Source organism: Ricinus communis, chromosome 1 (assembly GCF_019578655.1).
Source record: "Ricinus communis isolate WT05 ecotype wild-type chromosome 1, ASM1957865v1, whole genome shotgun sequence".
Lineage (NCBI taxonomy): Eukaryota > Viridiplantae > Streptophyta > Magnoliopsida > Malpighiales > Euphorbiaceae > Ricinus > Ricinus communis.
This window is the reverse complement of record NC_063256.1, coordinates 13477130-13504704: the sequence shown is the minus strand read 5'-3', so window position 1 is coordinate 13504704 and position 27575 is coordinate 13477130. Positions and strand designations below refer to the sequence as shown.

At 31.5% G+C, this 27575-nt stretch overlaps 1 protein-coding gene and 1 pseudogene across 8 annotated transcripts; one reads left to right on the top strand and one right to left on the bottom strand.

Annotated features, from left to right (window-relative positions):
- The first annotated feature begins 1652 nt into the window (after window positions 1-1652).
- On the top strand, window positions 1653-18134 carry LOC107262551 (DNA repair protein RadA-like). Of its 8 annotated transcripts, XM_048371489.1 has the most exons (14): window positions 1659-2123; window positions 2750-2805; window positions 9109-9167; window positions 9344-9415; window positions 10154-10237; window positions 10840-10902; window positions 11762-11842; window positions 12935-13018; window positions 13179-13244; window positions 13965-14120; window positions 14814-14891; window positions 15230-15268; window positions 17140-17222; window positions 17885-18134. In XM_048371489.1, the coding sequence occupies exons 1-14, from the start codon at window positions 2044-2046 to the stop codon at window positions 17991-17993; spliced, it is 1110 nt and encodes a 369-aa protein (XP_048227446.1). In that variant the 5' UTR covers window positions 1659-2043; the 3' UTR covers window positions 17994-18134. The 8 variants fall into 8 exon arrangements, with proteins under 8 accessions (XP_048227462.1, XP_048227463.1, XP_048227448.1 ...); XM_048371505.1 differs by lacking the exon at window positions 17140-17222 and having other exon boundaries at window positions 1653-2123; XM_048371491.1 differs by lacking the exon at window positions 10840-10902 and having other exon boundaries at window positions 1658-2123.
- Window positions 18135-22429: 4295 nt separating this feature from the next.
- LOC8289688 lies at window positions 22430-27072 on the bottom strand (annotated as a pseudogene).
- Window positions 27073-27575: the final 503 nt, after the last annotated feature.

Genomic DNA, 27575 nt, shown 5'->3' with positions numbered 1-27575 from the left:
TTGGTGATTATGGGCAACAAGTCTGATTCCACCAGCAGTAGGGAGCACTTTCTATCCTACTTTGATTAAATCAGGAATTACTTTAGCTAATCGACTCCAATGAAATTAAATTCTAGAAACCGACAATTATTTTTCCATTGCTTTCTGATCAATTTTGATTTGAGCAACAGTAAATTATTGTTTAAGTAGAAAAGTAACTTTTTTTTCTATTACCACCAAATTCTTATATTTAGTTCTTGCATCCATTTCGACTAATTACCTAATTATTCAATGAAAATTTATAAAAAATTTAGATTAACTTTACATATAGAGTTTCTTTTTCTTTTAGCAATTTATATGAAAAAGTTTTTGTATGTAGCTTACTTAGAAAGTACATGATAATTTTTTTATATAAATTTAATTTAAATCTTATAAATTTTATTTAAGTAAAATTCTAGGTTGTTTTACCTTTCTATGTGTTTATTCAATAAAAATTTATAAAATTTAAATTAAATTTATACATAAAGTTTTATCTTGTTAGCAATTTATCTTGTTTTATCTTTCATATCCAATCAGTTTTAGTTATAAAATCTTATTTATACGGTTTTTTCAAGTTATATTTATACAATTTTATTATGAATTATAAAAAATTAATTATATGAGATCAATTTAAAATAAATTATTATTAATAAGTTTTAATAAAGATAATATTGTTCAAATAAATAAAAAAATTAAATTAGTTGTCAACCGATAAAAAAAAATTTTAAATAGAGTTAATACAACCGACAACTAATTGAGAGTAAATCAATTATCAGTTGCTGATTCTTAATTCTTACCAAATGATTTAATGTAATTGTCCAATGAGAAATAACTATCACCTACACAAAACTTTTGAACCAGACACTATCTAAGACGATACTAAAATGATAATATTCTTTAAAAATATATACCAAACTTATATAATAACATACCAAATACTAAAATGTAGTTAAATTATATGAAGATAAATTTAAACTAAAGAGCTATACTATAAAATAACAATCTAATATATTTTTATTCTTTAAATATAAATTAGAGAGTGTTTATCTACATATTGAGAGCCAAACTTTATTCTCTATTTTATATTTGATAGATGCACTACAACTTTCTATGCACTTGAGTAATTGATATTTGTATTCTTTATTTTTCTATTGGTAAAAATTAAAAGAAAAAATAAAGAGAAATTAGAATAATTAATATTTATTGCAATAAAAGTAAAATAAAGAATAAAATATATAGAGTCAATTAGACTTAAATAAAATATTTTACTCTTTATATTTAAATATATTCATTAAAAAAAAATTATTATAAAATTATATTCTTTAAAATAAAAAATACTATTAAAAATCTTCTAATACAGTTTAAAAATAAAATCATTCAAACAAATTTTGTTAGCTCCACAAATGTAAAAATAAAAATCAAAATTTTAGATTATAAAAGTAAAAATTTGTAACTCATTTATCGTGGGTATATTGTAATACTTGTACTGTTTTAGGCTTTTAACTCTTTTTAATGCCAACTTTTCTTTTCATTAATAAAAATTAGTGATAAGTTTCATTTCTCTTTGTTCATAACATGTCCAATCGAATTTTTATCAAAAATATAATAATAACAATAATAGAATTTTCAATCAATTAAAGGGTTTCATTACCCTGTTTTGATTTCCTTCTTTTTCCCTTCACATTTAGTGCACTAAACAAAGCGTTAATTTGAGCTGTATACAAGAATCACTTTCTGTTTTTCAACCTTGGCGGGGGTTTTCAATAATTGGACGCTCAAAACCCGACAATTTCCCATTTTTCAGATTAGAGTTTTACACAGAGACAGTCACACTCAAACTGGCTCATTCTAATGCAATTCATAAAGTTTTACCCTCTTCTTTTCATACCCAATAAAAAACCCTAACCACCATTGCTCCTTTCATTTCCGTTCCCGCCAATTCCACTCCACCGCCCTTCGTTTCTTGGCTGGAGGCTCCGCGGATCCCGCCACAGTAAAGTTAGTGGTACTGAGGTTACAGAAAATATGGTGAGGTCTTGGTTACCGCAGAAGGTTAGCGAGACGCAACCATTGAGGTTGAAAGATGTTAATCAGAGGATGAATCAGTTGAGTTGGAGGATTCCTTTGCAAGTAATTTCTATGTTTTTGTTCAATTAGAAAAATTGAGAATGCTCGAATATATGTGTCATGTGATAAACATTTTCTTAATATGCTTTCTTTTCTTGGAAATTATGATCATATGTATTAATAATTTAATAAATAATTTGTTGGCTGTAGGATTTTGTTCTAGTTAATGAGAATAAGAGGGCCAGTAAATTGGATTGGCAATTCGGAATATCATCTATTTTGAGCAGAATGTGTGCTATAGCTGAGATAGCATCTTATCACTGCCTAGGAGTTTCCCATGATTAGTTTCTTGGGATTTACCAGACAATCTTGCCACTAAATCCCTTTTTTTATTGAGAACTCTTTCGTCTAATTTCATCCATGCATTTAGAAATTATTGCCAGATCATTATATGCTTTGTGGGCCTACATCCATATTTCTTAAGTCTGACAGTAACACTAAGGTGTTTGCCAATAAATGCAGTTTGCTCGTTCATCTCAGCAACTTATTACACAATTTATAGCTGGTCCTATATAGTTGAATTAGAATCCATTGCATGCTTTATTTAGAAGAATATGAATAGATGTTTTGTGTCATGTCATATAAGTTTGTGGATTGTGTTCAGACCTGGACTGTTTGGAAGTGAAGTTGCAAGGGTGCTTGGTGGCGGCGTCGTTCCAGGTTTGTGCAGATTCACTTTTTGATGTTTCTACATGATTCCTGCTTTAAGATATTCCCTTATGGAATGACTTCTTTAGTTTTCTGATTCTTAATCAGCTTGAAATTTTTAGGAATAGTGCATTATAATATTGAAATAGGAACTCTAGGTTTTAGTTTATGCTAATTCATTTTTTTTCTTGTTATATTAACAATCTGAAATTATCTCGTTAACATATGAATGGAGGTTCGCAGCTATGCAAGAAGCAAAATAATTCCACACCTGAAAGTTACAATTCTAGGACAAAAATTTTAGTCTTCATTTTACTAAGCGTGCATTTATTTTATTAAATCTGTACTTTTATTAATTTTAGTAATACAGTAAAACCTCTCTATAATAATACTCTAAATAGGAATAATCTCTACATGGTTATAGAAAACTTTGGTCCCAATTATAGTTTCTTAAGCACTTAGCGTTTGAATAAAAACTACCTTTTTTTATTGATGTTTAGAAAATCTTCTCTAAAAACTAAACACAAAGCTAATGCTTTTTCTTGAGGGATACCACAACTCGGCATCTCCTTATATAGCAAATTCTCATTGAACAAACTCCTATTTCTATACGTAATGGAAAACTACTTTTTTTCTTTTCTTAATAGAAATAGCTATGTTCCTTATTTAGCCTATCGTATCCTTTAACCGACTTGTTACGGATGTCTTGAGCTCGACGTTATTGAAGCTTATCCAACATTCTCCCTCTTAAGCTTCAACTTGGTCTTGGAAATGTCTTGAACTCCTATCAAGCTTCTCATCTCACTAAACTTTATTCGTGCCAAAGCTTTAGTTAAGATATCCGCCTTTTGTTCAACTCCTAGAACATGCTCCACATCTACAAGTTCTCTCTCGATGCACTCCCGTATGAAATGGTAGCGTTTATGAATGTGTTTACTTTTACCATGAAATACGGGGTTCTTAGTGAGTGCTATTGCAGACTTGTTATCAATCTTGATGATGACTTTCTCGGTCTTCCATCCTGTGATCTCACTTAATAAGTCTTGAAGCCAAATGGCTTGTCTTGCTCCCTCTGTTGCTGCTATGAACTCGGCTTCACAAGACGATAGAGCAACTGTGTTTTGTTTTTGAGAACACCAAGTAATTGGTGAAGATCCAAAATAGAATATATGACCTGTGGTGCTTCTTCCATCATCTTGATCAATGTTGTGACTACTATCACTAAACCCAATGATTTTCTTTGATCCTCCACGATCAAACTTCAGCCCGAATGCAACTGTTCCCTTTAGGTACCGTAGGATATGCTTAAGTATATCACCATGTGACTTACGAGGATTTTGCATATATCTGCTAGCAACTCCAACGGAAAATGCCAAGTCTGGTCGTGAGTGTAAGAGATACCTTAAGCATCCTACGTTCCTTCGATACCACGTAGAGTCTATCTCTTCTTCATCTTGTGCCTTTGAAACCTTCAGTCCGAACTCCATGGGAACTTGAGTTGGATTGCATGTTTCTAAGCCAGCTTCTCTCAAGATCTTTCTTGCATAACCTTCTTGTTTTATTTCGATCCCATCTTTGGTTTGCATCACTTCTATTCCGAGATAGTAAGTGAGTTTCCCGAGATCCGACATTTCAAACTTTGTTGACATCCCAATCTTGAATTCTCTTATGACCTTGAGTGTATTGCCGGTCACAAATAGGTCATCTACGTAGATTGCAATTATGAGAAGATTTCCTCCTTCTTCCTTGCGGTACACGGATGTTTCTTTTGGGCATTTGATGAATCCCATTCCCTTTAGGATTTGATCTAACTTTGTGTTCCAAGCTCGAGGAGCTTGTCTCAAGCCGTACAATGCTTTTGTAAGTTTGTACACCTTGTGTTCTTCACCTTTTACTTCAAATCCTTCAGGTTGCTCAACATACACATCTTCTCTTAATTCTCTATGTAGGAACGCTGTTTTCACATCTAAGTGATGAGTTTCCCATCCATGTGATGCTGCTAACCCAACCAACAATCGTATGGTCTCTAAACGTGCAACTGGTGCGAATACTTCATCAAAATCTATGCCGGATTCTTGTACATATCCCTTTGCTACAAGTCGAGCCTTGTACTTGTTGATAGTACCATCTGCATTTTTCTTGATCTTGAAAATCCACTTGAGTCCAATCACTTTTACCCCACTCGGTTTATCAGTTAGATTCCATGTCTTGTTTTTGTTGATTGAACTAATCTCTTCTACGCATGCTTGTCTCCACTTTAATAAATTCTTTGCTTCTTTGTAACACCTTGGCTCATCATTTATTGACAGTAGAAGTTTCTCACATTCTACTGCTGCTTGAAGGACATAATCATTAAGATAACCAGGTTGAGTGACTTGACGCGTTGATCTTCTTAGTGGTTGCTCCTCATTCTCTTGTTGATCATCCATATTGTTGTCACCTCCTTGTTCATGATGATTTTCGTCATCATTGGACTCATTACTTTCGGTTTCATCATGATCTTGATGTTGATTGTTTCCGATTACAGTAGGTCCGTCTCCTGCATCAACAACTTCACCCCATCTGACATAAAACATCCCCGGATCCCTGCTTGGTCCATCTTTTGTTTCATTCCAATTCCAACTAGTCTTCTCATCAAACACCACATTGCGACTTACTATAACCTTTCGTGTTGTTGGATTATAGAGTCTATATGCCTTGGATCCCCGGCTCAATCCCAAGATGCACCAATGGTTTTGATCCTGTCATCTAACTTCTTGAGATTTGCGGGTTCAACCTTTGAGTGAGCTAGACACCCGAAAACTCTTAAATGTGCTAGGTTCGGTTTCTTCTCTCGCGAAGCATTCAAATGCGGGGTCATGTTCTCAAGTGCTCTTGTTGGTACTCATTGATTACGTATGTAGAATGGCGTATTGCTTCTCCCCATAAGTAGTTTGGTACCTTCATTGCCTTGAGAATGCTCCTTGTCATCTCTAACAAGGTCCTATTTCTTCTCTCCACCACACTGTTTTGCTGCGGTGTGTATGATGCTGTGAGATGTCTTCTGATCCCACTTTCTTCACAAAACTCATTGAACTCTCTTGAAGTGAACTCACCTCCTCTATCAGTTCTAAGAGTTATGATTGATTTACCAAGATCTTTCTCTACTAAACCTTTAAACGCCTTGAACCTACCAAATGCTTCACTCTTCTCTTTCATCAAGATAGTCCACATGTATCTTGAAAAATCATCTATGATAACAAATATGTATTTGTTATGCGCACTGGTTGGTGGTGTTATAGGTCCGCACAAGTCTGCGTGGAGTAGTTCTAAAGGTTCAGATGCTCGGAACATGGTTGTCTTGGGAAAAGGTTGACGACTTTGTTTTCCAACCAAACACGACTCGCACAGCCTTTTTTCTTCTCTAATTTTCGGCAGGCCATGAACCATCTCTTGTTTGGACATAGCATTGATTGTTTTAAAGCTTATATGTCCTAACCTTGCATGCCACCTCCATGTATCATCTCCTATTCTCGTGTGTAAGCATATTGGTTCTCCGATCTTCAGACTTGTCTTGTAGAGACGATTTGGTGCTCTTTTAACTTTTACCAGCAGTCTCCCTCTTGAATCATGAAGCGTTAAGTAATCTTCTTTCATCCTTACATCACACCCGACTTCCGTAGCTTGTCCTAAACTTAGGATGTTGCTCTTGAGTGCGGGAATGTAATAGATGTCTGTAACAAGTTTTTGCTCATCGGTTTTGCTTTGAAACAGGATTGATCCCTTCCCTCCTATTTCAACGCACGATCCATCTCCGAACTTTACCTTGCCCTTTATGTTCTCGTTGAGCTCCGAAAAGAACGTCTTGTTACCAGTCATGTGGTTACTAGCTCCATTATCAAGATACCAAACTCCTTCTTCCTTCTTGTTGGTATCGTAGTTCGTTGGTATTATTCTCTCTTCATTCAAAAACACAATTTCATGCATATAAAGTGCTATCTCAGCTTCTTCTGTCTCCACTTTATTTGCTTCTTGCGTCCTTTGTGTCCTCTCCGGACATACGGAGGCGAAGTGGCCAGACTTGTCACAACGATAACAAATTATTTTTGATCTATCCTTCTTTTCTTTCCCTCGGCTTTGATCATTGTGATTTGTTTCTCGTTCTTGTGTGTTGGTCCTTCCTCTGCCTCGTCCCTTGTTTCCTCTTCCTCCTCTTCCACGTCCTCTTCCTCGTGACGACATAGAACTGTGATCTTCGGAGTTTGAGTATAACAGTTTGTTTTGCGTTTCTCCATGGTTCTCCTCATCAACAATACGTTCTTCATAGGCCTTTAGTCTTCCAACAATATCTTCAAATTCCGTAGATTTTAAATCTAGAATCTGTTCGAGGGCTGCTATGATATGAATGTACTTGCTTCTTGGTAGACCATTGAGAAATTTCTTCACAAGTTTGGTTTTCTCAATCGTTTGTCCAAGCGAGGCTGATTTAGATGCAATCTCGGATAACTTTCCCGCAAAGTTATCTATTGTATCCGTGTCGTTCATCTTAACTCTCTCAAACTCTGATATTAGGGTTTGGAGCCTTGCTTCCTTGACACGATCAGCACCTAGATGACGAGATTTAATTGCATCCCATATCTCCTTTGAGGTCTCTCTCTCACCGACTTGTAAGACAAGAGACTCCGGGATTGCTTGAAACAATAATCCAATGGCGATATTATTTTTATCTGCATCTGCCGTTCCAGGTTCGATTGTGTCCCAAACTTTATATATCTTCATCAACACCTTCATTCTCATGGCCCATACCGTATAATTTGTGGCGTTTAGTATAGGACATTGAATTGACGAAGGCGTGAATTCTTTTGGCCGTGTTGCGACGTCGTCTCCCATAGTTCGGTTACGACGAGAATACGTTCGTATGATCTTCGTATTGGTGTTTAACAAGAGGCTGTTAGGATCGACTTATCCTGCAGCTCTGATACCAAATATAGTTTCTTAAGCAATTAGCGTTTGAATAAAAACTACCTTTTTTTATTGATGTTTAGAAAATCTTCTCTAAAAACTAAACACAAAGCTAATGCTTTTTCTTGAGGGATACCACAACTCGGCATCTCCTTATATAGCAAATTCTCATTGAACAAACTCCTATTTCTATACGTAATGGAAAACTACTTTTTTTCTTTTCTTAATAGAAATAGCTATGTTCCTTATTTAGCCTATCGTATCCTTTAACCGACTTGTTACGGATGTCTTGAGCTCGACGTTATTGAAGCTTATCCAACACCAATTTGGGCCAGTATAATAATAAGTTATAAATTTTTTAAGCCTCATCTTAAGAAAAAGTTCTTCTATATAGTAATATTTGTATATATATTCTTAAAAAATATATGTTTTGCTATGTTTTGTTTTATTATATTATGGTTTTGTTGTTTCAATCTTATTTGTATAATATGACAAGATATTAATATATCTTACCTCTGGTTGTTATCATTTTACTAACAAAATTAAGTATAAATCAAAAGAAAAATATTAGTGCTTAAACCTCCATTAAATTATAACCTCCTCATATTTGGTCCCAAGCGTATGACCATAAAGAGGTTTTATTGTATAGATTATGTGGGATGTGAACGATTCTTGTTGAATTGATGATTGATGTTATTTTCAGTTAATGATAAAGCTTTTTTGCAGTTTCATTAAAAAACACCAAAACACCAACTGTTATATTTATTGGAACCTTTACATGTTAAAACTCATAAGAAGTCCTTCTTGTGTTATCTATAAGGACAATAAGATACTCTTATAGATCAAATTAACTTTAATCAATTGGGACAAAAGAAAGCTTGATGCCATTTAAATAGCACATGTTTGCTTGATTTCAAATGAATTAAATTTTATAAGACCGTAAATGACACTTAAGGCTCCATTTGGTCACTAGGAAACAAAGACCAAGAAGGTGTATTAGTGCTTCAGTTCCAATTTTTTGGAGATCCTGTTACACTACAATGAATGTCATTATTTATGATACAAGAGACCAAAAATGAACCGAAGTTTTTATCTGAGAGACTCAGAGTGATATAAAAGACGATTCCATTCCCATTGCCCATCATAACAAGAATGAGGTTAGTCTTTAATGTCTTATTTTTTCCACATGGATATGTAATCTGGATATCAAACCCATTTTCTATCTTGAATGTTAGGTTTTGGTTGATTATATTGTCTTTGCCCCATTTATTTTATCTGGCAAGTGCTTTATTTTTATGTTTTGATCTACACTTGTTTTATAAGAAATGGATGACTTTACCTCATCATATTTTCATATCTTTCTGCATTTTGAAGGTTCTCTAATTTTAATTGGTAGTGATCCTGGAGTTGGCAAGAGTACACTGTTATTGCAGGTATGAATTGCTTTTGATACATCTGGTCTATTGTGCTTTCATTTTGTGGAATATTTTGACTTTATTCCTTTGACATGATTTGCCTCCACACTTAGGTTTGATTTGTAATTGTCTTTTTCTTCACTCTCCTATTCCTCTGTAAATGTTGGGTTCTCATAACTCCTTAACACTTGAAGGTTGCTGCAATAATAGCTGAAGGACAGGATGTTGGTAAACGAGATCCAGTTGTGTATGTCTCCGGCGAAGAGGTTAGCTTTTCTTATTTTCTGATTTTGATATGCCATTTTCTTTCTATTGCTCATCCTTCCTTCCATTCCCATCAAGATCATGAAGAAAAAGGAAATCTTTCATTTACTTTCTTGATTAATCTACATTGTGCTTAATGTCATTACAACCAGGGTTTTAAATAACTCTATCATGAGACATATTGGTATCGGAAATGATGTAACAATATTGGTCTGAATCCGATGGTATCAGACCCAAATGACTGTCGTTACTGTGAATTTTTTAAAAATAATTCCCACTCAAATGGGTATATTGGCTAAAAACTATTTTGCGAAGAGTCTCTTTAGATTTAGGAAGCTAAAAAGAAGGGATGGATTTAGAAAATGTAGGCAGAGTTTGAAAATCAAAAGGAGATTGAGTTGTTCCCGAATCCTTTGTAGCGTATCGCTAAATAACATATCGGGAGGCCAAATTCCTGTTATAAAACATGCGATATTTAATGTACCATTCTTATCTAAAACCATGATTGCAACTTCTCGTGATTTTACTATGACTCTTCTTCTTCTTTTTATATTTTTAATCTTGCCTGGAATGAGGAAATTTTTTAAAATAGTATGAGTTCAACTTCACAATTCTGGGATAAAATGTAGGAAGGATTTTAAATTAGTACTGTGGTTGCATGTGTGACTTTGAGAAGCTATAATTTACTTACTAGCAATCAATGTTGGGCATTATCTCCATCTCTTTCTTCATTGTGGCAGAGTGTTGAGCAAATTGTGAATAGGGCTGACCGTCTAAGTATTGGTGTGGAGGAACTTTTCTTGTATTCAAGTACTGATATTGAGGTAATAGTCTGGAACCATCCTAACTTTTCTTGTTCTTTCCATATCATTTATTCTATGTGTTTGTGAATTCATTATACTACATTTCTATTTTGATATATATCATGCCATTGGCTTAGTTATCATCTGCGCCATGCACCAAATCTATCTTCAGGCCAACATGAATCAATAGAAGGGTATTCTTTGCAGACATCTTGATCTGAAAGGCTTTTGTACAAAACTTAATAACTTATAGTAATAGCTATAATTTACTCTCTTTTAGGACATATTAGCAAAGATTCAGCCTCTATCCCCTTGTGCTCTAATTATTGATTCGATTTAGATAGCTTATATACAAGGAGCTAGTGGAAGTGCTGGAGGAATATCTCAAGTTTGAATGATTAGGCACCATATCCAACCAATAGTTCAACTCACTTGGCACGTGCTTTACTCTTCTCTCTTTTACCATTTTGTATGGAAATATCTGTTACCCATAATAGCATTTTGTTTTTCGAAGTAAATATTGCATGTAACCATCAACCTCTCAGATGAAGCTATGGTTAGACCATAAAGATCAGTATGCGTTGCTGAAATATAATAGTAGTGTCTGGATGTGTGTGTAACAGGTTAATGAATGCACATCAGCTTTGCTGCGTTTTGCCAAGAAGACAAATATACCAGTTCTTTTGGTGAGCTTAAATTGTTTCAAATGCGTTAACTATATCTCCATATTTATTAATGTCTTAGAAATTGGAAGTAGGAATGTAAGAAAAATGATTATCTTTAGTTGAAGTGGTTCAATGTGGCTCCAGACTGATATATTGGAGTAGAGATCAAATTTCTATTCATATCAATTTCTTGCTTAGATTCTGGTATTTTAATACATGTATATACAATGCTCCCTCATAGATTGTAGGTCAAATGAATGTAAATTAATGCATTATTTTATATTCTTGTATTTGGTGCTTTGGACTTTAATCTCTTTAGTGGAGAAAGTTAGAAAATGACTACTGATTAAATATGATTACACCAAGCATCATCACGCCTTTTAGGTTTTAAACAACGGTTGTTACAAGTTTTTATTTTGGATCATTGCTATGTTAGAGCCTATTTTGCCATAGATATTTGAGAATCGTACATGAAATTGTCTGTTACAACTTTGACACCCTGTAATGGCCATACACTTTATGCACCCCTTTCTTTTCAAACTTATTTTTAATTAAGTGCTCCGTAGAAATATCTTCAAGATTCTCATATTCCACGTGGTTCCAATAATCATATTCGAAACTTCATGTGCGATTTCTTCTTTTAGTTAGATATGTCACTCTTACGTATCACCTTTATTTATGAGGAGTCTATAGATCATTTGCTTTGTCATCTTTAGTTTATTTTACCTTTTTTCTTTGCTTTTTCACGATACTTTCTTGCTTATTCATAGCTGGTATTATCATGATAACTATTGTTGAATATTGTCCAGTGTTTAACTTACATGGAAAATATTTAATGCTTATGTGATCTTTTGATTATTTTGTTCCCAATATTTCAAAGGTTGGACATGTGACCAAGTCTGGTGATATAGCAGGGCCTCGGGTTTTGGAGCACATTGTTGATGTTGTTTTATATTTGGAAGTTGGTACCTTCTCACATTTTCTTTTACTGGATTGTTGGTTAAGCTAACATTTGGTTGCATTGGGTTTCTTTTTAGGGATAACTACAAAAATGGTGTTTGAACTTGTTAAGATTTGACAATTAAATGTTTAAACTTTTAAAAATAACAATTTAGTGTATGAACCCAATAAATATTTACGATTGAGTGTATATAGCAGGTCAATAACATGTTACAGGTTATCCATATATAATTATATAATGGTGTGCCAACTTATTCAAATTTAATAATCAAGTGTTGACACTTTTAAAAGTAATAATTTAATGGGTTAAATTAAAAATTATTAAAATCTGGGTATGTAAAACCAATCATTATATATATAAAGAAAAATATAAAGTAGACAGATCAAACTATTATATTTTCATAATGAAAGATAATATTTATATGGAGGGAAAATCTTTAATGTAAATAATAAAAATTAAAAAAATAGATAAAAATATATAAATAAAATACTACACATTTCATAAGGAGATATATTAATAATTAACATTATAGTCAAGATTATCATCCTCAATAATAACCAATTTTGTTTTAGATGTTTGTAATGATAGGTTGAATAAAACAATGTGTTGCTCAAAATTAGATAGAGATTTCTTTAAAAAAATTGATGAAAATATAATAGTGTAATGATGGTGATAATGAGAGTGATATATTAATATATAAAGAATAGATACCTTTTAAAGATTTTCTCGTCATATTATTTATTGTTAATCTACTTAAGCTCATAATATGTATTTTAAGGTTATAAGTCTGTAATTGCTATGACTTGCTAAATATACTTAATTGTAAGAATTTTACTAAGTTCACGTACCAAATTGTAACTTTTTGAGTTTAAATATTTAATTTTCAATTTTTAATAAGTTCAAATACCATTTTTGTAATTATCCAATTTCTTCTATATAGGTTACTGGTTCTATACACTTAAATGTTAATTATTTCCAGTTTTACGCACTAAATTATAACCTTTAAAAGTTTAAACACTTAATTGTCAAATTTTAACAAATTTACACATTATTTTTGTACTTATTCCTTTCTTTTTACTCTTTTCCAATTAGGCACATTTGTTGTTGGTTGTTGACCATTTCTTTTCGTCTGAAGATGTATGTTACTTTATGATTTGCTTCGACCAATTTCACCAGGTTTCTTGAATACCTTTTATAGCATCAAAACTGTTTAATGTTGGTATTTCTATTTATTTTAGTGGGGTTTCAAAGGTTTTTCTTTTTACTTTTATTTTGATTTAAATATTTATGCTGGTTTCTGAAGCTCACTGATCATAGCTATGTTACTGTCTATCAGGGAGAGAAGCACTCAACTCATCGATTACTTTGTCCTGTGAAGAATCGGTTTGGATGCACAGATGAGGTGGGCATAATAATGGTGCTATAGCTTGTTTTTATTTGTAGTTTGTAGTCAGTCACATGAGTATCTCCCGGCTCACTTGGGAGCTTTTTGATTAGCTTCCTCATGTTAGTTATCTAACCTTGCACTTCTAATTTCTTGCTGCAACCTATGCATAATAGGCATGGTCTCATTCCTTTACCAGCTTAGGCAATGTTTGCATGAGAAACATTGTCATTTGGTGACATTTGAATATTATTGCACTTGTTCTTAACCTGAAAACTTGCTTTTAAAGTCTTTCTTTTTGATAAGCCAATCTATTCAAGATACTCTATAACACATTGAGAGCATGGTTACTGAAATTTTACTTTTTTTTTGTACGATCTGTGCAATCCAAATTGGTGCTAAGCCTTTTTCCTATGCTTCATGCTAAGTTTCTTCTCTGGGTTGAGAAAATCTTCTTGCTCCTTCGTTCAAGCAGTTATTCATGTTGATCACTACCTCATATTGATTTAGAACTGAGGTTAATCTTTGTGAAGAGAATTCATTGCAAAAATAATGGACTGGATGAACGATTATGTGATATTATTATTTGCAGTTTGTGTAGGCCTTGATAGATGTAATGATTTAGATAAGTGTTTCTCTTGGGCTCCATAACGATTTAGATCAATGTTTCTCTTGGGCTGCATAATTATTTAGATCAGTGTTTCTGTTGGGCTCCAATGATAATGTTCCTGATTTCAGCTTGGAGTATTTAAAATGTCCCAATCTGGTCTGCAATCTGTTTCAAATCCAAGTGAGATATTTCTAAGTGAGCAGTACTTAGGTTCAGAGGTTTTAGTCGGACTGGCTATTGCCGTAATCATGGATGGATCTCAAAGTTTCCTTATTGAAATTCAGGTTATCTTCTTTATATCATGTCTTCTCTTTACTTTTTTTTCCAGTTTTGCAACCTGATTTGATTATCATGCGGATAACATTGATGATGATTGTACTTTTTCTTATTCCCCTTGTCACGACCCCACCCGTGGGCCCGTGACCGACATATTTATTTACAAAAATACCAAACTCACAAATTTTCATTAAAACCCCATAAAAATAACATTATACTTTCAATCCTTATTCCAAAATAAATTTCCAATTTAGTCCTAACACACAATTAAATTAAATAATCAATTTCCAGCTTAAAATTTAATACTACTAATCAATTATAATACCAATTTTCCCAAAATTCTTTTATAAACATCCTTTACAATTCTACCATAATTTTCCAATATATAATTTTACTTATATAAATATGCATTTGGAAAAAAATTTGAATAACCAAAATATAATCATTTCTCAAATAGTTTACTTAATTACTCCTTAAAAATCAAACTAATTGGGTATAGAAAATAACTCATTTATTTATCTAACATGAACATTCAAAATTTGTATTTAAATCGTTCCAATTAAACCGAATAAAAATAAAGCTAAAATTTACTTAAATAAAAACTCATTATTAAATATATAAAAAAATTCGGGGTATTACACCCCTATTCTGTCCATCTGAATGATCCTTTAATTACATTATTACTTCCTGAATTTTACTAGGCATTGTGTGCCACTGGTTCATCAGTTTCAAGGCATGTTAATGGGATTCAAGCGAGCAGAGCTGACATGATTATTTCAGTAAGTGATTTAAGGTTTAGAAAGATTTAGGTGCATGCCATGCCATCTCTGCCATGTGGTTTATTGCTGTTCTTTTTTGGATTACAAAATTTCTTGGTCATGGTATTAAAATTGTATTTACAAATGATAATCTCTTTATGTGCGTGTCTATGTGTACACACGCGTTCATGCATGGAAGTTGACTTTTATCATTTGAAACAGTACTACTTATTGTCTTGTTTGTTTATTTGTAATAATTATTGTTGAAGATGTAGGGATTCAAGATTGTGGTTAAGATGTACTTCATGTTAGATGTAGTTATTGCCAATTTAATTTTGATATCACATCTTCATATGCAGGTCCTTAAGAAGCAAGCTGGTCTAATGCTCCAAGATAATGTAAGTTGACATTTACATTTTCATGTTCATTTGATTTTTTCTTTCATCCGCTTTTCCATTTCTTCTTTTCAAAGCTTGTCTTGGCTTCCGTTTTTTCAGTTTTCGTCAAACTTTAGAGATTCCAAATAGTGAGGGCTAATCAGAGAAATATATAACAGTATTGAATACATTGTGCTAGTTATATAAAATGGCTTTGTTTTTATTAACTTTTCAAACTTATGCTGCTGAGATCAAAGAATTTGACACATGTTGAGGAGGCATAAGTCGAGGAATGTGAATAATAACAATAGAGATTGTACAGTCATTTTAAAGTTTAGGCTCAAACATGCTTAGCATAGAATTCTGTATAATGAGATAACTTAAAACGAAGGTTTTCATGAAATCCTACAACATTTACCTTATCTTTATTTATCTTCTCAAGAAAAAGAAAATCTTTGTTTCTTATGCATGTTAGAAAATTGGTTTTGGATGAAGTATGTTGGGATCTTTGCAATTTTATGCTTTAGGAGCATTAAATTTTTAGCAATATTTGAAAATAGGGAAAATAACAAAAAGAAATCCTAAAATTTGTTGGCATTTTAGTTTCTTATATCCTCTTAGTTTCATCAATTGTGGTTGTAAATTGCAATGTTTGTGGCAACATTTTCTGGGAGTATGGTAATGCACAAATGAAGCTTATGTAGAAGCTCAGATCGCAAGGAGGAACTTTTAATTTATTTTTTCTTTTGCAATGTAAATGATAGAAAAATTAGTTTTTAAAAATTTTAATCCAAAAAGGTATGTATGTTTAGTTTTCAAAAGAATTAAACCAAAATCATATCCTGTATTACCAATAATGCAAAGAAGTTAAAATTATGTTCTTTCACCAGTTTTATTTTGCCATATAGGCTCACCTGTACATTGTCATTGTCAGCTACCACAATCCATCATTAGATTACCTACATCTATTATCATATTAAAATTAAAGTTTAATTACTATTTAGCTCTTGAGGTTAGGCCTATTACACTAATCAAGATGTGTATTTGCTTTATATATGGAAACCCCTTAGAGTTTTTATGTTACTTGCTGCTATCCCCCTCCATCTAAAATCAATGCAACCAAAGGACTAACTTGGTAAAAGAATTGCAATGTGATCCTTCAACTTATTATGAAGTATCAAGCTCGTCTGAAATTTATTTTTTGAAATGTTATTCTTAGTACAAGTTAATTTTAGTATTTAGAAAAAATATTTAATTACTTGCTCTAATTTTTTTAGCACAAGTTAATCCTATCAAGATTTAAACATTTTAAAAACACTTAGTTCTAGAGCAACATTATTAATTTGCTATATGATTTAATTTTTAAATTATTAAAATAAATAAGTACTTCTACATGGAGTTTTTTTAATTTTTATTTTTGTCAAATACTAGGATTAAAGTTTCAAAAAAGAAAAGATACCAGAGTGCTAAAAGTGAAAATCTTACTCTAATAAAAAAATTGGACGAGTTTGATACTTGATAATAAATTAAAGAATCAAATTGCAATTCTGTTATCAATTTAGTCCAAAGGCCGGCAAAGGGACGGTATAATAATCTAAAAACTGAAGGGGAATTTAATCTAATAAAAAAGTTGAGATAGCCAGTGCAATAGGCATAATCTCAAGGGGTAAATAGTAACTAATTCTAGAACTTTATAACCACAATGGATAGAATTAAATGATTGGAAAAAAATGCCTAATTAAATGATTGGAAAAGAGTGCCTAAAGGTCATGATGGTTTTGGGCATTTGACCTTGGAAATATCATATACAATATTTGCAATTTAATTGTTTTGCAAGTATTGTTACTCGAGGACCATTGGGATTGACTCTTTTTGTTTTCCCTTTGAATCAGGATATCTTTTTGAATGTTGTTAGCGGGGTGACACTAACTGAGACTGCTGGGGATCTTGCAATAGCAGCTGCAATTTGCAGTAGGCAAGTCTTTTCTTATCAGTTCTTTTCATTCTCTTTTTGTCTTTGTGAGGCTCGTTATGATTAAACTTTAAATTGAAGATGACTTCTTTGTTTTTTCCAATGCAATGACTAAAGAGGGAATTAAGGCTTCAGGATTAGAACTTCTTATTTGAGGAGCCTTTCTAAGTTATAGTAGTTTCTCCCAAGTTTAGAAACTTTTATTCCTTATAATTGTAAAATTGTGTCAGACCACTTAAAGATTCTTGCTGGATGTTCAGAAAAAGTAAGCCAGCCTCTTGCAAGTTTATTAACAAGACGTAATGAAGCTAAATATTTTAAGATATTAATTCACTTACTATAGAAACCCAGAGAACATAGTTGATAAAACACACAAGTATCCTACTTTAAGAGAAACTACCCGTTAATTAAAGAGGTTATTGAAATGAATTTGGAGTTCTAGTCCTCAAATTTTTTACTCTCTTCTTGTATCAAAATTTATATGTTAATTTATATATTTTAAGTAACATAAAACAAACATTTATTTAATAACGTGAATAATGCTTTAGCAGCTGTAAGAAATATTATCTGCATTTTTCCATCCTTTCTGTCTCTGTTCCCTCGCATTTGTACTTGCTGCTTGTAAATGTTGAATGGTTGATGTTTGTTGTTCTTTGACACCTCAGTTTCTTGGAGTTTCCTATTCCCAATAATGTGGCATTCATTGGAGAAATTGGCCTTGGTGGGGAACTTTGCACGTTAATTATCTGTGTTATTTTAATACACAATACTTAAAAAACACTATTGAACATAATGAATTGCCTCTTTTGTGAGATTTTATCTTTTTCTACTTCTAAAAACTCATGTTTATGTCATTGATACCATTTCTGTATTTTCAAACCAATTGCATATGAAGAGCATTCTCTTTCTAAGATTCTCTGAATTTTTTCTTCTCACATCCAACTTAAAAGATACATTTTGAAATGGAACAAAGACATGCTGAGAAATTCTAATACTGCCGATTCTCCTTAGTTAGCTAAATGGAAATAATGTTACTAGAGCCATTTTTATCTATATCTATCATGATAGAAATTCCAATACTCCTGATTCTCCTTAGTTAGCTAAATGGAAATAATGTTACTGGAGCCATTTTTACCTATATCTATCATGATACGACAATTATTATTATTATTTTGATTATAAAATCAAGTTGATAGATACATTTTAATAAAAATTTCAATATTCAACATTAATTTATAAAATTTTAAAAATAATAGCAAACTAATTATTTTTAAATTAAAAATATAATTTACGCGGCTATCTCATTTCTAACTCTTTCAATATTTCTATTTCCATCTTCTCAAAAAGCTTTTTTATTTTTCTTTTTTCACGTTAGCTAAACACTATACTCTCATCCTTTTTCTTCCATTTACCTATTAATATTACTTTCTATAATGACTTTAAAATGAAAGTCAATCATTAAATGGAAAATAATCAGATCTGAAATTTCTTTTTTCATTGAAATATAGATTGAGTAACAACAATCTCAGTTTTTTTAGATAGATCTTTGATTGTTTTGGTTGAAATTGAGTTTTAATTGATAAATTAATGTCATTTTAGGATGTTGGTGGTAGTTAAAGGGTTTTGAGTTGAATTTTGAAGATTATACCTAAACATTTAAAACGAAATTGAAGATTATACTATTTTATGCATTTTTGCAGAAAACAATACCATTTTATCATATTTCTTTTTAAAACGAAATTGACTTATATATAAAATATAATCTAAATTATATTCTTAATAAATTCAAGCATACTATATGTATTTCCATAAAAAAAAACATATGTTAAGTAATTTTTAATTAAAATTTCAATTTATTTAACATATTTTCATTTCGAAATATTTTTCTTTCAGTAGGAATAGATATAATATCAATGTTCATTCAATGTGATGGAACACTTTTAATTTATGTTAATATATGTTTCTTATATACAGTACATTTACTATGTTTATATCTTTACAAAAACATAAGTAAAAGTTACATTAAATAGTATACATCTCATAGATTGTGGTATATATTTCATATATATTTGGTATACGAATAATCTATAAATGGTATCTAAAACTATTATTTCGTTTATGTTTTATATCTGTGGTATCTATACAATTATAAGTTGGACCACTATTTAAAAGTTTAGCCAATTTTTTAGAATATATATATTATCAAACATCATCAGTGTATAACAGAATTATATTTAATCCAATTTATTGGCAAACTCAAACGGTCATTTCATTGCTTGTCCATACATGGACAACACAATTACAAGGAAAAACAAAAGCAAATTAAACTAAATAACTAGCCAACATGTTTTGAATTAATGTCTCATGTCATCTCATTTCTTTGCTAGTTGTATTATGATCTACTTACTCTTTCTTTGATTATTCTATAAATTTATTCTTTTCCCGCTCATTTTTCACTATGTATTTCTAAACATAGGAAAAAAAGAGATAATAATGTATGCACAATATATATAAAAGTTTCTAGCATATCAAAATAGTATTTTTATATATTTTTGTATTTATTCATATATATATATATAGAGAGAGAGTATATGTATACTATTGAGTATAATATCAAATCCATGAGCATCACAACCATTAAAACCATCACTAAGAGCAAAATAAAATTCATTCAGAAGATTCATCAAACATCTTAGGTGCATGTTCAAAATATCAGTTCTAATCATCTTTTTTTTTTTTCTTTTTTACTACAAATCAGCAAATCAGAAACTCACAATTTTTTTTTTTAAATCAATATATGTAACAAAGATTTATTCAAATAAACTTAGTTTCTCAAATACTCATAAATAAGAGATTCATATCACTCGCTATTTTCTTGAAAGATAATAAAGAAAATCTATAGCCAACTATAAGAAAGCAAAAATTTTGATAAAAAAATCGTAAAAGAATATTTTTTTAGTTCTTCTAAAAAGATACATAGGCTACAAAAACAGCCCATAATTTATGTTAATCTATATATGCATTTTTAACTTCTAAAAAAATTGTTTCAAAAAAATATTTTAACATCTTCCATATGTGGAGCTTTTACTATAAATTAGATTAACAACATACATTTTTTTATTATTTTATAGTTGATAATTCATGATTGAGATTTTTTCTAGCTTGATCTTGCAAGACAATAATCGATGAGATGGGAGCGTCAACGGAAAGATCAACGACCCACTCTAACTATCAAGTCAGATAGAGAAAGAGAAAGAGAAATAATAAGATTAGAGTTAAAATGAGTAACTTCATATTCTACCTTATCCATCATGGTCTTTATATATAAGACAATCAGAGTTTTAAGGTCTCTTTTACCCTATTGGTCTATTCATTTCCTTTACTCTTATTGTTTGCTTCCTTCTTGTGTTGTAGCTTTTCTATTGGCCGGCAATATTATTATCTTTAGATGATGCCACCTATCATGTGCCTACTTCTTTTCTCCATTAGATCTCTTAAGTCAGGTCTATCTTAATGGCTCTTTCTAAGTAATGCAATGGTGGCAACATATGCAACATAGGGCTTTTGTATTAAAGAATTTCATCCTATTAATTGTAGGATATTAATTTTAGGTACATAAATAATAAAAGTCAATTTTCAATGTGATTAGGTCTTTCAAGACGGTTAGATAATTGTGAAAAAACCAAAAAAGAAAATTTATCTCATATTTTCTTATTAATGAATATTTTTTATATATTTCTTATTTTATAATGTAGCATTAACAGAACATGTGTAACTTTATCATTTCTGATGCTCTATATATACTTTAAAATGAGCAGGAAGAGTAATACATAATTTAATTAATATATACACTTAAGTTTTAGTCTAAATCAAAAAATATTTGTTTGTAATTTAATTAATACTTATTAGTTCTTAAGGAACAAAATAAAGCTTGTAGACATTTATATAAATGAGGAAATACTCTTTTACACATAAAGAAAATTAAAAATAAAGCTACTTTTGACTTTTATGATATGTATAGATTTTCTCTACATTATATTTAGACACTAAATTTTGAATAAATTATTTCGTTGATATTAAATTTTTATCTAATTGATATTAATATTTTAATTTTTTATACTAGTATTTCTATTTTTATTTTAATTTTAAAATATTTACATATTTATAACTTGTACGATCTATTTAATTATTAGAAATGAAATATTCTTAATTAATTCCGTACAATGGCAATGCTAATCTACTAATAACTTTTATCCTAGTAAGATCCACTTTCGATAGTCATACCAATAAAAATAGACCAAAAGATAATAGATACTCTATTGATTCAAAAATAAAAATATTAAAATATAAGCACAAACCGATGGACAATTTTTTCCAAACCTCTTAGCCCGAAAATTATTTTGATACAACTTTTCTAAGTAGGGATTCTGATTCTCTTTCTTTTTCTTTTTCTTTTTTGCAATTTCTAAAAATTGATTTTATAAAACTTTTAAGAAATAAAAATAAAGTCATAAGAAAATTAAAAGAAAAATCAAAAAATGGATTGGGAAGATATATATTGCAACCACTTCACTATGCTACCTGATCAGCATAAAAAATATATGTTGCAATTGTAGTCTAAGATGATGGTGAGCCTCTAAATGCAGAGTCAAAAGGATGATCAAGAGCTACAAGAAATTTTCCTTTTTTTCTCTTGGAAAACAAAAAATGATAATTCAGCACACCAAACCCAAATACAACCAGGCGCAAAGTGATTAGAAAGAAGCATGCTCATCCAAAAACAAAAGAAACAAAAGCAACTCAAACCATTAATTGTATAAACAATTTATAGCAAATGCTGATTGATACAAAAAAAAAGGGAAGTCATATCTATTGGCTATTATTAGAAAAAGGTTCCCCTAATCAGTCAACAAGAATGAGAGGAGCCATCAACTGAAAGACAGATTCACCCCTTAAAAGTCTTTTAAACAGATTATCATAAATACACCCCAACGATGATAAAAGTGATTAGAGAGAAGCTTCTTGCTAAGTTCTAAGAAAGAGTAGCTAAAGAAAGGAATAACATACTGTACAACTGTACAAGAAGAGATTTCTTTGATACTTAAATGCCCAGAAACACGCAGAGGTCTTTTGAGACTTTCAAAACAAACAATTTTATGCAGTCCCAAGACCTTCAAAAATATATTGCTGGCCCAGGAAAGACATTTGGCCTGCAAATAGTCTTTTGACAGCAACAACTTCCAACTACTATTCATCATCCAATTCAACAAGTTGTGCTCGCCTTTCAGTTGCTTTGTTCCTGATAAAGAACCCCAATCTCATTGCCGCCTTGATCTTCAGCCAACCAACAACAGCTTTATTAGGACGCACGCCGTTCTCGTCATAGTTTGGCATTGGTGACGCTGCCATGTAAGGTGGGAATGAGAATCCATCTTCATGTATATTTACAGCGCCATGCCCCACCATGCTAAAGAGTCGAAGCAACTGTTGCATATCTTCATTCTCAAGCATCTCATGACTTCATATGCGAATCTCTTCCTCAGTAAAGTATTCATCAACTCCTTTGTCTCGGTTGTTGGTCCAGTCATCAAAAGGATTGAGACTAGATGGCTGCATGGAAGAGCCAAGAGCTTGAAACCCTGAGCTAGACCAACACTGTTATCATTTCTCATCCCTTGAGCATGGTGAGAGTTGCTGATCAAAGGTTCATGTACTCTGAATGAGGTACTGTCAAACCGGGTACTTGAATTTGGATTCACAAGCTGGGATTGAGCCGAGAATCCTGCTCCCATACTATCATTATACCCTGACACAAGATAAGAAAACCCAAATAAGATGAGAATATTAAAACTAATGTACCCCTATTAACTACTTACTGAATATCTATAAGGACTTACCTCCAACTTGGAGGCCTGAATACACAGAAGCCTACTCAGTAGTAACTGAAGCTGGAAGCCTCGACAATTGCATTTGGTGGTCTGAAGCACTAGGGTAACCTATTTGGCCTATCTGTAGTTCATCTTGGTAAGTGTTTGACCTCTTACTTTGCTTAAAGTTCAGAAGAGACTTGCCGTCATACTCTATAACCTCATTCCAATTGTCATATGCTTTCTTTTCACCAATGTATCCATATATACCTACAAAACAAATTTTAATGAGTAAAGTCATGTCCAAGAAAAGAAAATTAAGCAGGACCAACCAAGTTTGTTAGTTAAAAATTAAGTAAGCTCCTTTGGACAAAGATTTAGTTTTAAAAACCATGCAAAATGAGTACATTGCATCAGATATAGTCTCATCATTGAGATCGTAGACTCATTTGATTTTATATGTACTCAAAGCAATGCCCAGCACAAGCAATAGTTTATGTTTCTGCAACATGTTGTAACATGAGTAATTAAAATAAATCTAAAAAAAAACCCATGGATATCACTGCTGTTGCTGATATCACTGAGAGGACACAGCTCTGGAAGGTCTTTAAAACTCACTTTTATAACAAATTGCCGTTGGATATCCATAAATTCAGGAAACTAATATATAAGACTCTCAAACTATATAATATTTTTTCCAACATGTAGTTATACATGTAAAATGCTTCTATATGTTTCGTGATATTTAAAAAATCCATAAAAACTCTCAATACTGGAACTACAAGTGTACATTTTATCTAATTATCATACTTCAATAGGGAATAAGATATATAATTAGTACATCAAGATTCACACATCAGTCTATACTCACCATAAAGAAAACAATAAATAACTACCATAAAGACATTGACACATTCATTCTTGCAATATACAAGTAGTGTTACAGATAATAGTTTAAGATCACTTAAGTTTATAATTTGACATTTAGAGTTGAGCTTGAAAAAGGGGAAGAAAAGAAAGGAAAATAAAAATCAGAGAAATAGTGTCAAATTAAACAAGCAGCAAACATTTGTATGCATAGAAAAATGATGGCGCATATTGCAAAAAACTCAAACAGACCAATCAGATCGTTCTATGATTTAACAGATGAAACACAAATTCAGCACAATTTTACTCACTCTCAAGTTTGTATATGATTCAAATTGTTCACGGTAAAACCATGCAAAACAGAAACCATAGAGTGCTGAGACATTAAAACCCCTAAGAAGGATAAAATAATGAAAGAATATTCAAAATATACATATATAGAAGAATGCAAGACCAACCTTTTGATCATCAGAAAGAGAACTAGCTGAATAATATTGTTCCTCAGAGATAAGGCCATTTAGTTCATAGATATTATTACAAACGACACCAACGGGAATCTTCAGGATAATAAACATAAAGCTTTCCACTGAGGCCAGAAGTCTTTGCATGCTCTACAAGAGCATACCACATTTTGTTAATGCCAGACCCTAGTATCTACATCCAAATAAAGGCAAATCAGAATATATGAATACAGCAGGAACTGAATCAAAAATCCAAACCTCCACTTACATTTCGTAATCTTTGAGCATCCCAGACCAGAAGTCTTTAGAAGTCTTCAATTGTGAATATTTCTTGATTATTTAGCTTCTTATGAAAGGATCCATCCTTGCCAATTTTCTCCAATCTCCATACATCGTCATTTAATGCAGGTGGGTAGTGTTTCTTGTATATTGTCAATGGAATAGAAAATTAATTTCACATATTCCATAGGAAATATAAACAAAAAAAATAAAAGGCAAGGAATGAACTTACGCTCTCCTCTGTGATCTTTAACAGTAAAAGCTTTTGTCTTCACCTCGCGAATGCATATGGCCTCACAGCATCTAGAGGCAACCTTCAAGCCCAGCCTAAACTGCTAAGAAATCACTGCCAATAAAAACAGGCACTACTGATATTTGTGTTATGTAATTCTACTCCTAATAAACAGCATAATCACAAGGCCTTAGCTTGTATAATTACTCAATGACAAAATGCATACTAGAATACAAGTAGGTGCGGCCAAATGGGCTATCTATGGCCGTCAGAGTACCAGAGAATTAGATATTCCAATAAAACCATGATTCTATAATCAAACAACAGTAACGTTCTTCCTGGAAATACCTCGGTTATTGCTTTCCCACTCACCCTCCTAGAAAGGTAAAAATTTATCAACCAAATTCTTTTAAGTAAGCCAAAATTATACTATATGTCATCATTATAAGCACTGGTATCAATTGTCTTAATAGCATTTCTTCTAATATCTAGTACTTAGTATAACACAAAATAAATTACTCAGTATTCCAATCAAGCACTTATCTAAATAGTGTGTAACGACCTATGGAAATCTTCTTTAATCCCTTCTAATACTTTTGGTTATTTTGGAAGTCTCCTGTTGTAAATGGCTAGCTTAAAATTCCTCACATTCGGTAATGCTTTTACAGGTAATTTAAATATCCTACCCTGTAAATAATTATAGTTTTGTAGATTGCACCACTTTAGTGAACTTCCATTTTTTTCAGTTCATTGGGCATAGGCCACAAGCAAGGGAGTAGCGTATCACCTTTCCTAGTCCCTACCACATCTGAATTCAACTACAACTATCCTTATCCATAAAGAAACCAGAGGCCTAAGGTACAATCCATAAGGATATCCTCAACCTAGAAAAATACGCATAGGAATTGCTGTCTTGCGATAATAAGGATATCCTTAATCATAAATGTCTTTTTTTTTTTTATGGGAAAAATAAAGCTTCTTTTGACTTTCATGATTTGTATGGATTTTCTCTACATTAGATTTAGACACCAAATTTTGAATAAATTATTTCGTTGATATTAAAATTTTGAAATTCTTATCTAATTTTTTTTATACCAGTATTTCTATTTCTATTTTTAATTTAAAATATTTACATATCTATAACTTGTACAATCTATTTAATTATCAGAAATGAAATATTCTTAATTAATTCCGTACAACGGCAATGTCAATCTACTAATAACTTTTATCCTAGGAAGATCCATTTTCAAAAGTCATACTAATAAAAATAGACCAAAAAATAATAGATACTCTACATTAATTCAAAAATAAAAATATTAAAATATAAGCACAAACCGATGGATAATTTCCCCCAAACCTCTTACCCCGAAAACTGTTTTAATATAACTTTTCTAAGTAGGGATTCTGATTCTCTTTCTTTTTCTTTTTCTTTTTTGCAATTTCTAAAACTTGATTTTAAAAAACTTTTAAGAAATAAAAACAAAGTCATAAGAAAATTAAAAGAAAAATCAGAAGATGGATTGGAAAGATATATATTGCACCCACTTCACTGGTGCTACCTGATCAGCACAAAAAATATATGTTACAATTGTAGTCTAAGATGATGGTGAGCCTCTAAATGCAGAGTCAAAAGGATGATCAAGAGCTGCAAGAAATTTCCCCTTTTTTCTCCTGGAAAACAAAAAATGATAATTCAGCACACCAATCCCAAATGCAGCCAGGGGCAAAATGATCAATAAGAAGCATGCTCATCCAAAAACCAAAGAAACAAAAGCAACTCAAACCATTAATGGTACAAACAACTTATAGCAAATGCTAATTGATACAAAACCCACTTAGTTCTTCTAACTCTGAAACTCAACACCAACCTTACTGGTATGAACTATCCAAAATTCAATGTGAGGTTCCATGAACTATTCAAGCTAACAATTCAAGATTGAAAGACTTTCCTCGCATATTCACAATAATTATTAACTAGTGAACATTGAGACTTCACACATACATTATATCAAACTAGGAAAAGAAATAATGAGGGAAAATTACAGTAAAGGTAATTGCAAGTAAATGAACATGTATCAACAATTTCTAGTGCAATGGTTGAACCATATAAGCAACAATATAGCTACAGCAGGGGCAAGAATATCCATTGTTAACCAATTCCCAATCTTTTTCTTAATCCAAATGTTAGATCAGCACATAAACTGTCTTATTCTTAACTCGTCTCTATACATGAACATCACATGGTGGCATAAATGAAAATTCACATACAAAGGCTATTCATCGATCAAAATAATGTACACTAATTTTAAAATTACAAAGAAAAATTTTAAGACATAAATAGTAAAGAGAGTGAAGATAAGTACCAATAATATCTGTATGTTCTTGTACAAACACGGGATTTTTTCACAGGCCACCACATGCAAGCAACATGTCAATCTGCCAGGAATAAAGATATAAAAGAAAGGACAGAAAGTGTGAAAACAAATTACATTTCGTGATATAGTCATCATTCCATTAACTAAGAAAGACATAACTGAAAAGATAAACAATTACAATATAAAATAAATCTCTTAATAAAACTAGTCAACTAAAAATATGAGGTCCAGTTATATGTTTATACATAATATAACATGTAACTGCAAAAAAAAGT